This window comes from Pelobates fuscus, chromosome 6 (genome assembly GCF_036172605.1).
Source record: "Pelobates fuscus isolate aPelFus1 chromosome 6, aPelFus1.pri, whole genome shotgun sequence".
In the NCBI taxonomy this organism is placed as follows: Eukaryota; Metazoa; Chordata; class Amphibia; order Anura; family Pelobatidae; genus Pelobates; species Pelobates fuscus.
Window position 1 is genome coordinate 253,575,260 of NC_086322.1, and position 15,197 is coordinate 253,590,456.

At 46.7% G+C, this 15,197-nt stretch overlaps 1 protein-coding gene across 2 annotated transcripts in view; it reads left to right on the forward strand.

The window, feature by feature from the left end:
• Window positions 1–15,197, forward strand: part of GHDC (GH3 domain containing) — a 72,690-nt gene that overhangs the window by 24,263 nt on the left and 33,230 nt on the right. For both annotated transcript variants that reach the window (XM_063458964.1, XM_063458966.1), the window contains exons 4-5: window positions 11,586–12,186; window positions 13,077–13,266. In XM_063458964.1, coding sequence (XP_063315034.1) covers window positions 11,586–12,186; window positions 13,077–13,266 — 791 coding nt within the window. The remainder of the gene's footprint in view (window positions 1–11,585; window positions 12,187–13,076; window positions 13,267–15,197) is intronic.

Sequence of the window (15,197 nt, forward strand, 5' to 3'; positions counted from 1 at the left end):
TCTGTTAACCTGTCGGACCCTAAGCAGAGCTTTGCCAGCAGAAGCAACCCTAGCGGGTTGATCAAACGTGCGTTTGAAAGCTGTCAGAAAATCTGCGAAGGACATAGGAGACGTATTCTCCCACATGGGGTTGGCCCATGCTAAAGCTCTCCCAGACAAGTGGTTTATCAAAAAGGCAATTTTAGTTCTGTCAGTGGGATAGGAACGTGGATTCATTACCAAATGGATGTCAATTTGATTGAGGAAACCACGACACAAAGCTGGGTCACCACTATAGCGCTGTGGCGGTGTCATATGGACTACATGAGCAGGAACGGGTACTGGAGTGGCAATGGGTTCGGGCACAGTAGCAGCCACCTCCTGGACGGAAGGCTGCAAGTGTGCAGTACGAGCCAGTATGGTCTGTAAGGCTTGAGCAAACTGATCCATACGGTGGTCCAAGCCATCCATTCTAGCCTCCTGATTAACTACAAGCTGGGGTATGTCAGCAGGTTCCATTATGGCCCTGTTGTAATGTCACGATTCGGGGAACCCAACACGCTAACACACACATACACACACAGAAAGTGTGCAGTACCGGTCCTTAGAGTGGCCGTGCTAAGCACACACAGAATAGTCAGGAGACAAGCCGAGTAAGGGGGAACCAGAAAACAGAATAACGAGAAACAAGCCGAGGTCAAAGGGTAGGAGAAAGTCACAAAGTCAGTATAACAAGCCAGAGAGTACGTAACCAGAAATCACACGTTCAGAATCAATACTATAAAGCAAAGACCACAACAGGGCAGGGAGGAACAGGAAAGGTAAGTATATAAACCATCAGGTTAATTCTGATTGGATAATTTCCAATCAGAATTAACAATCACACGTGGGAGATATCTAAACCTCCCACTGTGATTGAGGCACTGTGCCTTTAATGCCGGGTCAGGTGACTGACCCCGGCGTGACTTATCTTGGGCAGTCTTCCAGCGTGCAGCGTCATGCATGCTGCCGCTGGGGGGCGTGGAGGAAGACGCGGGCGGCCTCCGAGGCTGGAGGGATGCCGCTCGCCGAGCCCACGTGGAGAAGGGGACCGCGGACGGCTGGAGGGTGAGTGCCGCGAGCGGACTGCAGCCTCCCCTTGCAGCCGCCCGCGGGATCCTGACAGTGTCTGTGAGAAGGTCGGGGGCCGGTCGCCTATGAGGTCTGAGAGGGTCTTCCGGCCTGTTGGTGCGAATAGGTGGAGGAGTCTAGGTAGTTGGGTAGGTATCATGCTCCTAAAGATTAGCGGGTCTAGTCCTGGGGGGAAATCCTTGTTGTGTGTCAGGGGTAGTAAGGGTGACGGGTACGGGGTTAAGCTAGCTCTGTCAGCTATGCTGTACCATACCTGTAAAGTGTGCCTCACATATATAGGTGCCTCCATTTTCCCCCTTCTGGGTAACCATGGGGCCAACGCTATGGGGATCCCCAGGTCTGCCTCCTCCACTGTCTTCCATTGCTTGTGGACGGCGCCTTTGGACCATTCCACTATTCTGAGAAGATGGCACGCTAGGTAGTAGAGGTGGAAGTCTGGCAATGCCATGCCCCCCCTCTCCCTCGGCTGAGTGAGTTGAGAGAATTTTAGCCTAGGTTTTTTCCCATTCCATACGTATTCCCTTAAGGTCCTGTGTAGGGTCGCGAAGTATGTCTTGGGGATACGTATAGGTATCGTCTGCATCAGGTACAGTAGGCGTGGGAGGAAATTCATTTTGACGACTTGGACCCGTCCAAACCAGGAGATGTGGGGGTATGACCATTCCCCTGTATCTCTCTTAAACAAGGCCAGCATCTGGGCGAAGTTTTCCTTAAAAAGGTCCATGGTGTTGCGGGTGAGCCATATACCCAGGTACCTGATTTTAGAGTCTGCCCATTGGAATGAGAAGCTCTGACGGAGAGATGTTTCCCGTTGTTTGGGTATGGAGATGTTGAGGATGTATGATTGGCGAAATTAATTTTCATGTTAGAGATCTCTCCGTACTCTTTAAAGGCTCTAACAAGTTAGGGAGTGAGATTTCGGGTTTAGAAACAAAGAAGATAAGGTCATCGGCGTACGCCGCGACCTTGTGCTGTGCCCCGCCTCTGGTTACCCCTGTGATATCCGGGTTGGTCCGGATTGCCTGTAGGAATGGTTCTAATGCTAAAACGAAAAGGATCGGCGACAGGGGGCATCCCTGTCGAGTGCCGTTCTGTATTGTGAAGTCCTCTGTGAGAGCCCCGTTCACGAGTATCTGGGCTTTGGGCTGTTTATAGAGCGCCTCTATCCAACCTCTCATGTGCGTTCCCATGCCCAGGTCCGAAAGGGCCTGGAACAGGAATGGCCATCCGATCCTGTCGAAGGCCTTCTCCGCTTCTGTGGATAGCAGGAGAAGGCCCCCGACTCCCCCCTGCTCCCCGTGGGCTATTGATAGGGCTCTGATCGTGTTGTCCCTGGCTTCCCGTCCCCTCACGAACCCCACCTGGTCCGGGTGTACCAGGGCAGGGACGTGCGGTTGCAGGCGGGTCGCCAGGATTTTTGCTAGGAGTTTCGTATCGCTATTTATAAGGGAGATGGGTCTATAGTTGCGGCAACAGTCGCCATCTTTCCCTTCTTTTGGAATGAGTGTGATGTGTGCCCTGAGGGATTGTGGAGGTAGGTGGTGCCCGTCCCTAATCGCGTTGAAGGAGGACAGCATTGGCGCATATTGGATCTTTGCAAAGCATTTGTAGTAGCGCAGTGGGAGGCCATCCGGCCCCGGGCATTTGCCCAGTTTGGATGTTTTGACAGCCCCTGCTATCTCCTCCACCGTGATGGGCTCCTCCAGCGCCTCCGCTACCTCTGGTTCCAAGTGTGTGTGTGTGTTAGTTTGGAGGAAGTTAGTTATCCGGGTCATGAGGTTGGCTCGTGATTGTGTGCCTTGTGGGGTCGGTAGGGAGTAGAGGTCTGTGTAGTAGGAGTGTACGATTTTGTGTATTTCGGCAGGAAGGCGAAGCACTCTCCCTTGACCGTCCTTCATTCTGTCAATATATGTCAGCTGTCTGCGTTTGGTCAGCATTCTTGCTAGCAATGTTCCGCTTTTATTGCTGTTGGTCTCAAAGAACGTCTTTTGTCTGGCCGCCTCTCTATGGTGTCTAGCGTTTAGTAGTGTGGATAGTTCCCTTCTTAGCTGAAGTAGCTTGGCCTGTAGTGAGGGGAGGTTGTCTCTTTTGTTCGAGTCGTCTGTCGTCTGTATGTCATGTATGAGTGACGTGATGCGAGCTTCTCTTTGTCGCTTTAACCACGACCCCTTTTGTATAAGGTGTCCTCTTATTACGCATTTGTGTGCCTCCCATATGTATGTGGGTGAGGTTTGGTCTGGTGTGTTGGATGTGAAGTAGTCCGTCAATATCTTTTCTGTTTCAGTCCGGACGTCAGGCATGGACAGCAAGTAGTCATTCAGCCTCCATTTGGTCGCCCTTGGCCTATATAGTGGTGAGGAGATAGTGAGCGTTACCGGTGCATGGTCAGACCACGTTGCTGTTGCCAGCTCCGTTGTCTTCACCAGGGTTAGGTGGTGGTGTGTCGTGAAAAGGTAGTCAAGTCGTGAGTATGTGTTGTGTGGGTGGGACAGGAACGTATAGTCCCTTTCGTCCGGGTGGTGCGCTCTCCAGCAGTCTATCAGTTGCGATCGTCGAAGTAGGGCCCTGATGTGTGTCAGGTGCTGGGTCGGGACCCTTGAGGACCCGGAGGACGAATCCCATTTAGGGTCCAGTGTCAAGTTGAGATCCCCTCCCAGAATTAGTATGCCCTCTGTGAAGGTTAGCAGTTTGCGCAAGGTGCGTTTGAGGAAGCTGTAGTGCCTTTGGTTAGGGGCATAGATGTTTGCAAAGGTATATGTAGTTTCGGATATGGTGCCCTTTAGGAATAGGTATCGTCCTTCCGGGTCCGATTCGGCTCCCGTTTCATGGAATGGTACCCTCTTGTGGAGTAATATGGCGACCCCTCTTGATTTGCTTGTCTTAAAGTCGCTATAGTACCCTCTAGTGTATCTGTGGTCCGTCAGTTTGGGCCGGAGCCCTTCTTTGAAGTGTGTTTCCTGGATATAGACCACGTCTATTCCGGATTTATAGAAGTCCCTCAGTGCGCTTGAGCGTTTTTCGGGTTTGTTCAACCCTCTTGCGTTGATAGTGGTGATTGTGAGGTCCGCTTGTCGAAGCGCCATGGTAGGCCTCCTGGGGGACCTCAGGGTGACGGTCTAGGGGAGATAGTCTTTTGGCGGGGGTATGTAGGGGAAAAGAAGGGGAGAAAAGGAAGAAAAAAAAAAAAAAAAAGGGGGGGTGGGGAGAGAAAAAGAGGGGGGGGTGGGGGGAAATAGGGGTGAGTAGTCAGTCTGTGGTGAACCAGCGTCCGTCGAGGCGCTGTCTAGGATGTGGGTTGCCCGGGACGGGTTAGTCACCTTCCCACCAGGGGTGTGAGGCGACCCCCTACCCGGGGTCTATTACCCCTTCCTCAGAGGGGTCGAGGGAGGTCGCGAGTGTCGTGGCAGCACTCGTGAGTGTGCGGGTTGTTGTGTTACCGGTCCCCTAAGTCCTGGGGTTCGTTAACCATGTCGGCCCCTAACGGCTCGTAGTGTGTCTAGGTAGTCTATGTGTTCCTCGCTTTCTAATGCGTGGCCCTGGGCAATGTAGCCTTCATCCGTGTCGGATCTCTCGTAAGTGAAAAGGTAGCGTGTGTGGGGGAGGTCTGTGGTGACCATATAACCTTCAAACATTGAAACATTGTAAACATTTTAAACATTTGATTAGTAGCAGTAAACAAAATTAGAGAAAAAGAAAACCTGCTGCGTCTTGGGCCTTGTCACAGCCCGGTAGCATGTGCCCAGTGCCCCCGCGGGGGCCCACCTCCCCCCCCCCATCCCTGTTAGCTTCTCTATCCGGCAGTGTTAGCCGGTGTCAGTCGGCCGTGGAGGCCCTCGTTTCCCCTCCCGGGAGCCCGGGCCCCCCCCGGCCCGGCCGAGGGCGCCCCCTCGGGTCGTCACGCAGCGGGGCGAGGAGCCCCCAACCCAGCCCAGCCAGGGGCACAGGCCCCCGCCCTCGTTGCCTAGGGCATGTCCTCTGGCCAGGTAGCCTTCGTGCCTGTCAGTACTCTCGTGGGTCAAGGGACAGCGTGTGTGGGGGTGGGGGTTCCGTAGCAACCCTTCAACAACCTAACATATAACGGTTAAGCATTTGATCATACGCATACAGACCCCCACCCCCCACCCCCCCTCCCCCCACCCCCCCTCCCCCCCCCCGGGCGGCCTTGCGGCCCTCACCAGTCCATGCAACAGATACAATACTTTGGCTGCTGTTGTGGGGCCTCTCTGGTCTCCCGGCTGGGCGGCCCGCTTTAGTGTCCAAGGTGCTATGGAATGTCTCTGGTAATCCACCAGCTGTATACGTCTCAGTTGAAGGGTTGGTGGGTCAAATAGTCCTATCCCTCCGCCCTGCACCCGGTCTGTCTCTGGGGTGCTTGGTGGTTGCCTGGGTAGATTGGCACGAGGTGGCTAAGTGCCTGTGGAGAGTGTTACCTTAGCTCTGGTGAGTAGGGCGTGGGTGGGCCCTGGACCCCAGCGGGGCCCGGGCGTTGCACCGGGCTTTCTACATAGTGGCCCCGGACGGGCGCGTCGCCTGTTGTCGGCCTCTTCTTTGTCTCTGTGGTCTCTGTTGAGGCAAATGGGCAATTGTGGCGGATATATAGAATGCCAGCGGGTCCGGCCATGGCATCTGGATCGGGGGGAGCTGCAGTTCCCGGATCAGTTCTGGTAGGTCCTCTGCTTCTCGCACCAGGATGGGGCCCGTGGGTGTGAAAATTTGTAATCCGGTTGGGAATGTCCAGCGGTAACGATATTTGTTGGTTTGTAGGGCCCTCGTAAGCGGGCGCATGGCCCTGCGGTAGGCCAGTGTCGCTGGGGAGAGGTCTGGGAAGAGCTGTATCGCGGCTCCGTTCAGTGGTATACGGTCCATCTCCCTGGCCCTTTGGAGGATCTCCTCTTTGAGTGGGAAGCTGGCCAGGCAGCAGATAATGTCTCTGGGGGGGTCTTCTGGGTTCCCCTTGGGGCGAAGCGCCCTGTGAGCTCTTATGAACTCTATGTGTGAAGCCTCCGGCCTGTCGAGGATGTTGTTAAAGAGGCCTGTTAAAATCTCCTTCACCGGTTCTGGGGCGGTCGAGCTTTCGGGGACACCCCTGACTCTGATATTTTGCCTTCTGCCTCTGTTATCGAGGTCTTCGATATGGTGGGCCATCTGTTTGAGTTGGGCTGTTTGTTTGTGTATGGTGTCCGAGTTCGCCGTTTGCACCGATTGTGCGTGGTCAGAGTCTGCCTCCAGTTGCGAGACTCTGTGAGTGAGGCCTTGCAGGTCCTCCCGCATGGCGTGTAGTTCCTCCGTGATGGAGCGTTGCAGGGCCTTGTTAGCCTCCCTCAGGTCTGCTTTGGTCGGGAGGTTGCTTAGCATCACCATCCATTCCGGGGGCATCGATGGTGTCCCATGCGGGGCAGGGTCCCCTCCCCAGGTAGGTGTTGGAGCGGGATCCGCGGCCTCGGAGTCGTTAGAGGCCTGTGAGGTAAGGTCGGCCGGTGTGGTGAGGTATTGCCTGATTGACGGGGCCGGGGACCCTCTCGGGGTGTCGGCAGACTTGGCAGCTTGTGTTGCTCTTTGAGATTTCCCCATCGTGGGGTCCGACACGTTGTTTAGCGAGGATTTAAGCGGAGCCAGCGGGGAGCTCACAGATTATGCTGCCATTTCTCTCGGCGTCCAGGCCACGCCCCCAGGGTTAGTATTTTAAATTAGCACCTGTAGGGTACAGGAACCCAGTGTAAGGATTGACAGAGGGATGAGGTGTGAGAGGGGCGACAGGAGAGAAAGATCAGCCTGGCAGCAGCATTTATCACAGATTGTAGGGGGCAGTACGGCTTCCGGGGAGACCTACTAGGAAAAAATTACAGTAATCCATGCGAGAGATTACTAGAACAAACTCCTTGGCAGCATCTTGCGTAAGAAAGGGGCGTATGCGGGCAATGTTTTTAAGTTGGAATCGACAGGTTTTAGCAACAGACTGGACATGAGGTGCGAAGGTGAGGCCAGAATCATATGTTTTACTAGCAATGTATGTATGCTGTGTATTTGTTAAGATGTGTGTGAGTGATGAATAGAATGTGCAGGTAGCTAAAAGTGTGTGTGTATGGCTAGTAAGGGGTATGTGTGCAGAAAGTTTAGGTTGTTGCGTGGTATAGATCATGCCTCTGGATTCTCACTGCTTAATTCACTCATTTAGAAGTGAAATCTGTTTGTTTCAACAGCCCTAGCCACTCCTTCCTGGCTGAGGCTTACACATTTCCCCTACACATTTCCTGAAAAAGAGTCTTCATTTTTTTAGTTTCCCTTATTGCACAATGCATTTAATTTAGCATCTCTTATATGCTACTTTGTTACTTTCCCACTAGACCAGGGGTCAGCAACCTATGGCACATGTGCCATGCATGGAACTCGAGATGCCTTTGTATGGCACTCAAGGCTGCTAGAGCTAAACAGGCCCTAGTGGGACTTCAGATATCTTCTAGTGCCACCCGAGCGGTGATTGCAGTTGATGAAGGACAATCCTCAATTTATGCATTGCAGCACCGAGGAAGTGATCTCTGATTATTTATTTCCTGTACTTGTGAACTGGAATTTCTGCAGGAGTAAAGCAGCGTACAGCAGCTATAGCAGCTACTACCCTTGACCTGCACCTGCACCAGTCCGGTCCCCATTGTTCCCCAGGAAAGCAACCCACACTGCCAGATATAGAGTAAGCCCAAATAGCCCGCACACACACACACACACAGTCTCCACACACACAGTCTCCACACACACAACACCTTTGACAATCCACATACACGCACACAACACCACAAGCAGCCTCTTACATGAAATACCACAAGCAGACCCACATATATACACACCACCAAACACTCAATGTGACATATCATCCATACACACAATTCCACAGACAGCCCCCATACAGACCATATTCATAGGTATCATACACAATACCACAAACTATTCATGAACATAAACAATATAACAGCCCACATATCCCTAAATACAATGCTAAAAAGCAACTGCAGCACCCATAAATAACAGAAGCAGAATACGGCAACATGCACACCTCAATTTAAGAAAATAGGACACGCCAAGAGGCTTCCAAGATTTTGGTTTGACACAGTACTACTAAAAGGTTCCTTACACTTACATTAGAGCCTTCTGTGTGTGGTTAAAGTTCAAGTAAAATAGCTACATAAATTTATTCTAAAGTAAGCACACTATGCTGTAAGCTGATTAAGAATAAAACCATTTTTTTTCATGGAGGCTGTGTGAGTCACAGCCAAGGGTAAGTGCGACTAAGGCTGCATAAATGGAAGCACACGTGATTTAAATGGTAGAGAATCGATATGTGAGACTACTGGGACACGATCCATACACCAGAACCATGTCACTAAGCTAAAATTGTTTTGGCACTAATTGTCCCTTTAAACCCAGGAAGCAAGTGGCCTGTGCATTACTGTACAAATTCCATAATCCTCTCCTTGCCTGACATGATGAAAGTTGCAGAAACCCAGGTCTGAGCCACTGTTATCCAGAGCTTGTTTCTAACAAAAGGAGGATTGTAAGCGTAATTCCATTAAAGTTGCATGTAAGGACAGTTCCAGGATGCATATACACCGTGCTTCCCAAGTGGAATAGTAAGAGTCTACTCCATTGCAGGCTAACCAACAATTTACGTTTTAAAAACAATTTTTGCACAGATGTATCGGTCTCTTGGAGATTGCTGTTAACATGTCTTTTCCACATTTTACCTAGAGAAACTGATTTAAAGTTCAAACCTCATCATTTTGTTTTAATGTCTAACACTGAAACCAGGAATTACTTTGTGATTCTAGTCTCCTATTAATCTCTCTATAGGAGATAGCTAGTTAGGAATACAAAAGCTTTTTACCTACCCTTTTCTTAGGGACCTGATGCACATGCGCAATCAATGCTGTGCTTGCATCCAAGCTTCTCTGTAGGAAAGCATTGAATCAATGATTTCTTATGAGGGCTTCTGCGTCACGTGAATTGGAAGAACCTCCAGTGGTGGCTGTCCGTGTAACAATGTTTATCACTTCAAGGTAATTATTGACAAAATAGCAATGTTTTACCTTGAATTCCTAAAAGAATACGCCAAAAATGTTTTTAATCTAAATTAAGTCTTAATTTAATCTAAATGAAGTTATGGTACGAGGGGGTACCAGGAAAAACTCTTACCTTCAGGGGTTATATAGTTATATAGTTACATAGCTGAAAAGAGACTTGCGTCCATCAAGTTCAGCCTTCCTCACATTTGTTTTTTTGCTGTTGATCCAAAAGAAGGCAAAAAAACCCAGTTTGAAGCACTTCCAATTTTGCAACAAACTAGGAAAAAAAATTCCTTCTTGACCCCAGAATGGCAGTCAGATTTATCCTTGGATCAAGAAGCTATTACCCTTTTATTCGATAATAAAGCTTTATTGTATCGTGTATATATTTAAACCTTTATCGAATAAAAGCAGCTCACTCAGTGCTGTTGGGGCTGATCAGTAATCACAAAAATTTGTGTGTGCAAAAACTGTAAAGATTTGAGCATGCAAAAATGCAGCATATTAATGCTTTAAAGGTGTACTCAGAGGCGTAACAAGAAACCACATCTTTCTTCCCCCGCCCCTCCATTTGTATAATATAACACATAGAGATACATACAGACACACAGAATGACACACATTCAGATACACAGAATGACACTTCTACATATACAAACACTGACACACATGCGGATACACAGACACAAATATAGAGAGATACACGTATAGACAAATGCAGATACACATACACATAATGACACGCATGCTGATACAAACAGTGACACACTTACAGATACATAGGGGCACACACTGACACACATGCAGACAGATACACATACAGAAACGTGCAGAAAAAGAGATACACATTTAGACACGCATGCAGATACACACACTTGATCACAAACATTCAAATACACAAAATTCTACACATACAGATATAAACAGTGACACACATACAGATACACAGGGGCACACACTGATACACATACACACAGACAGACACACATACATGCAGATACACACACATACAGACATTCACACACACAAACACATACAGATACAGACATTCACATACATACATACACACACACACACACACACACACACACACACAAACTGTTAAAAATGTTAGTCACCCTCCTGTTGCCTACCTTTAAGTGCAGGAGGGTGACTTTCCAGTGGCTGCCTTCGGCTTCTCTTCTTTCCCTGCGTTCTCCTCATGCGTGGCTCTGTGTATGCTGGGAGGAAGGGACGGCTTCCTCCCAGCGGGCGCTCTGACGTCATCAATGGGCCCTGGTCAGACTCTTAAAATACTGCAGCGCTGAGTGGGCCCCAGGAAATCCATTGCCAGAGCATGGGCCACCCGATGGGACCCTTCATTGTGGGCCTGGCGGTTTCTCCGTGTGGCCGGGGTTGCACCACAATGCCGGCAGGCACCCCGGTTGCAGGGGCTACTGCTCGGTTACTGCTCTGCCGACCCCGGCCGCAGGGGTCGGCAGAGCAGTAAAAAGTATTCTTTATCTTTAAATTTAGTAAAGAATCAATAATACAATTATATACAGTAGTTGTGTTAAAAATAGATAAATAGGGACCCTGAAGGCATTAGTAGCAGCTTACTGAAAATGGAAGCATATATACAATAAAATAAATTGAAGGAAAAAGATAACGTAGTATCAAACATTAGGTGCCATCAAGAAATACAACAAAAAATATTTTTTTTATCAAATCTGTACATTGACTTCTATGCAACTAGTTCACAGTCCACTATGTCTCCTATAGTGGCTCAAATAGTAGAAATCCAAAATATGAATACTGAATCAGCACAGACAAGATTTTTTAAATGCATTTCAGTGAAGTAGTTTAAACGAAGGACATGCAAGACAGACGTTTATGGTCACAGGCTCTTTATCAGTGTGAAATGCCATTCACATTGATAAAGGATCTTGACCTGAAAAGTTTGTTTTGCATGTCCGTCATTTAATATCAGCAGAATGTAAAAAGAATGTTTGCATAATGCCCACATACAGTAAATACAGCTAAATCATATATTGCTAGTATAAAAGTATTTAAAACTGAAATAGCAATCTTTGTCAGTCTCTGGAATGCTGACAGTTAAATGGTAGAGTCCATTCATGCTTCCCCCCCCTCCCTGACTGTAGGAATGATATGAGCCATTGAAACTTATTTTACTGTTTGGAAACAGTGGATAAGCTTACATCTTCTGTATACTTGCAAGTATTATATCCATGATTAGTACCTACTGGCAGAGAAATGTGTACCTCTACGGCTGTTGGTCATTTCTAGAGAATAAATGAAGACGAGTGAGACTTTATAGACTAAATTTCATTCAGTTTTAACTTGGGTTTAGTAGTGAAGGGATTAAGAGGGGTTTGACGTATTGGGGAGATTTATATAGAATATTTCTTTTATTTTTCCTAGGGTACAATGGTGTGTCTTGAAGTAATTCAGAACAGCTTCCCTGGAGCTTTAGAGAATGTAGCCCGGTTCCACTTCCCACCAAACCAGAATAAATTTGAGACACAAAAAAATTTCAGTACATGGTCGTCTGCCTCATCTTCCCTGTTCTTGAAAGACATGTGCTGCACTCCCACACCACATCCCAGCATGACTCACCATGAGGTGATGTACACACAAATACTGTTTGCCTTGAAGGACCCTTGTGTGACAGTGCTTGAAGCCAACTTTTCCTGGGTTCTCCGTGAAGTGTTTTCTTTCATGGAGAGTAATTGGGAGACAATGGTTACTGATATTCAGCGAGGGTATCTCAACACAGACTTGAAAATTCCTCAGGAGATAAGAAGACATTTGGAAGCTTGCTTAATTCAAGATTCCAACCGAGCTGCTGATCTAAAAACCCAATTTGAGAATGGCTTCTGTGGACTTGCCAAGAGAATCTGGCCAAAACTGCAGGTGATTATGGCTGTGGGATCTGGCAGCAGTGAACTGGATACACAGATCCTAAAGAATACAGTATGTCAAGGAATCCCATTTTATTCTCCAACATATTGTTCAGCAGAAGGTAAGGTAAAATAAATGCAGTGCAAGTATGGTATACCCCAGATTACCCCTCCCAGCTATTTCAGTGAGTTCTCTTGCCTTTATGCACATTGAGAGCTTATTTAAGTCCGTGTATACCTCATGCACATTCACACTATTGTACATGCTACTGGTACATCAACCTCACATTATAACCTGAGAGATCTTTTCAGATTTCACAGGTTACAGACTCAGAAGGCATGCATGGATTGTGCTTGTGCTGAGCTGAGGAGGGATTGTGGACAAGGGAAGTGGAAGCAGAACTGAAGAGACTTGTCTAATGGAGGGGAAACATTTCTGTTAAGGCAATTTGTGCAGGGGTGCTCACGCGCTGCCTGCAAGGGAAGTAGCTGGTTACATCTGTTGCCAATGCACACTCATGACAGAAGTATTTTACACAGGACTCACATTAGGCAGTCCAGACAGAGTTCTGGGCAGCCCAAGTCACGTGTGGTGGGGATGTAAATCATAACCAGCACAAAAACACAGATTTCTTTGTATACGCAGCGTTTCAAACAGAAATATTGTACGTACAGATAGCTTGCACCATGACCACTTCTAAAAGCAGAAATGGTCATGGAAGTTGTTGTAGTCCTCTAGTAAGACAGTATTTTGTTTTTCTTATTTTGACCATGTGTTTGTATACTGTATCTTTCATGTTACCTCCATAAGTTTTGTTTTTCTTTCATGCTTGTATTTCTCATATCCTCTCTTTTTGACACACAATGCTTTTCTCACTTGCCTTTCACCATTTCCTGAAATCAGATTATCGCTTTCTTTTCACCTTTTCTGCTCTTTCACTCTCTTGCATACTCTTCTTTTCTGACTTCACACAACACCTTCTTATCCCCAGCTAATGTGACTCCTCCTCAGGGCTGATTGGAGTGAACCTTTGGCCAGAGAATGCAGCCCCACGTTACGTGCTGTGCCCACGCTCTGCGTTATTTGAATTTATTCCACTTGGTATGTGCAAGGAGGAACAGCCAGACACTGTCTGCTTGCAAGATGTGCAAGTCGGGGAAGCTTATGAACTGGTTCTGACTAATAGAGCTGGACTTTGCAGGTTGGTAGAAAGTTGTGAAAAAGATGTTTGGTCGTCATCGTGTATAAATACAACAAAATGCATGGCAGCACCGATAAAACCAAACCCTTCTTATAACACATTATGAAAGAAGGATTAAAAAAATAAACCAAAATGAAGCACTTTCTAAACATCCATTGTTTGGACCAACTCCCAGATGTCCTGCAGTGAAGTTTGCAGGAACAAGAAAGAGGCTGAGATGTGTCAGCCGGGTCTTTGAAATGTTTTCAGTGTATTTCTCATAACCCCATGATCTACACAGTGTAATGGGTCCTAAACTAGAGAACATGCATTCTGTAAGCTGTCTCGCTGAGCAGGCAGTGGACTAATGAATTCCCAAAACATTCCATCATGAAAGTGTGAAATAATAAAGGCAAGGTAGGCCAGCATCATTTCAATGAGGGTGCATGGGTTAGTAACAACAAAACCCATAGACATAGCTACAGTAAAGGGACATGGTAAGAGTGGTACAAAGACTTCCAAGGTTTGGGTCAACAAATGGAGTGGGGAACCAAGAACTCTCTTGGCATAAATCACTAATTCTAATGTCCTGCTCTACGTTTTTTCCTAGGAGTGTTTCCATGTAGTTTGGGCATAAGGTGTCCCAGTTATTGGAGAGGGATTTGAGAAAAAGGATGTGAGAGCAAAACATTAATAAGGAAGAAAATATCCAAAAAGGTGGTGGAAATGTTGTAGAGAGGAATAATCTGATAATTGGTGTTGATTCACGCACACCGTATAGAATATTTATATTGGCCAGTCTCTAGTGCGATAAGTTGTAGATTGAACGTGGCCCTTTTTTGGCAACCTCTTTGTGTAGGACGTGTTAGTTTGGAGTATCTGTATGCTCCGATATCTTAACTGGTCACAGTGGGTGCAGCTCCTTTATTTTGCATTAAGTATTGCAGGAAGGCACATTGTAGAACACATGTTTGAGGGTTATTGGTTGTGAGCCTTTTATTGAAGACTTACAGAATGCCTGTAAACACAATTATGATTTTTTTTGTGTTTGCGTGCAATAAAAATAGAAGGAATATTACCCACAGCAAGACACTAAATGTCTGGTAACAGAGAGCATCAATAGGTGGGGTTCCAGCAAAAACTGCATGGTTTCATACAAAGAATAAAAATCAGCTAGACACACACTGAGCAAATCTTTATAAAAACCATCTCAAAACTTCTAAACCATGCCAGAGAATTTATGCTCAATGGATAAATAATTTTTGTATGGTTGTTTCATCTTTCCTCCTTTTACTTATTGTGTGCTTGGTTGGTTTTCTTTCTTTACTTAAAAAGTATGGAATTATAGTGTAGCCCTTAAAAATACAAACAAATAAGTGCAGAACATCCACTCTTCTAAGGTGTCACAACACCCGTGAACAATCAATTCACAGCAAATATGCAATATATTTGTCAAAAGTGCTCATGATGCAATAAAACATTAATTATATGTTAAGGTTTTACGCAGGTTGTGGTTCGTTTTCCTTGCCTGCTACCCCACCATTTTAAGCGAGTTTGTGAGTTACAGCGTATGCTGTTTCAACTCACCACCATATTTAGTAAGGGGCCATCCAGCCTTCTCTTTTAACATTATTTTTTATACAGTATATATACGTTTTTTATCTGTTTTGTATTGATGTATTTTCCCTGCATGTAGCAGAAATAAATCTATGTAATTTTGCATTTATATTTGATAGCACTTTATTGAAAATAAGGTTGCAGCAAGTGACATCAAGTCATATTTAATAGAAGAGAAATATAATTTCTACAAGTGTTAACCATCTACACTACTATTGTATATTTTTTTCTCTCTCTTTTTCACATATTACTACATCGTCTGGAGGAACCTGTATACCAATATAAAGTCTGTATTGTACTTTATTTTTATCTCTTCCTCATCCTCTACATACTTG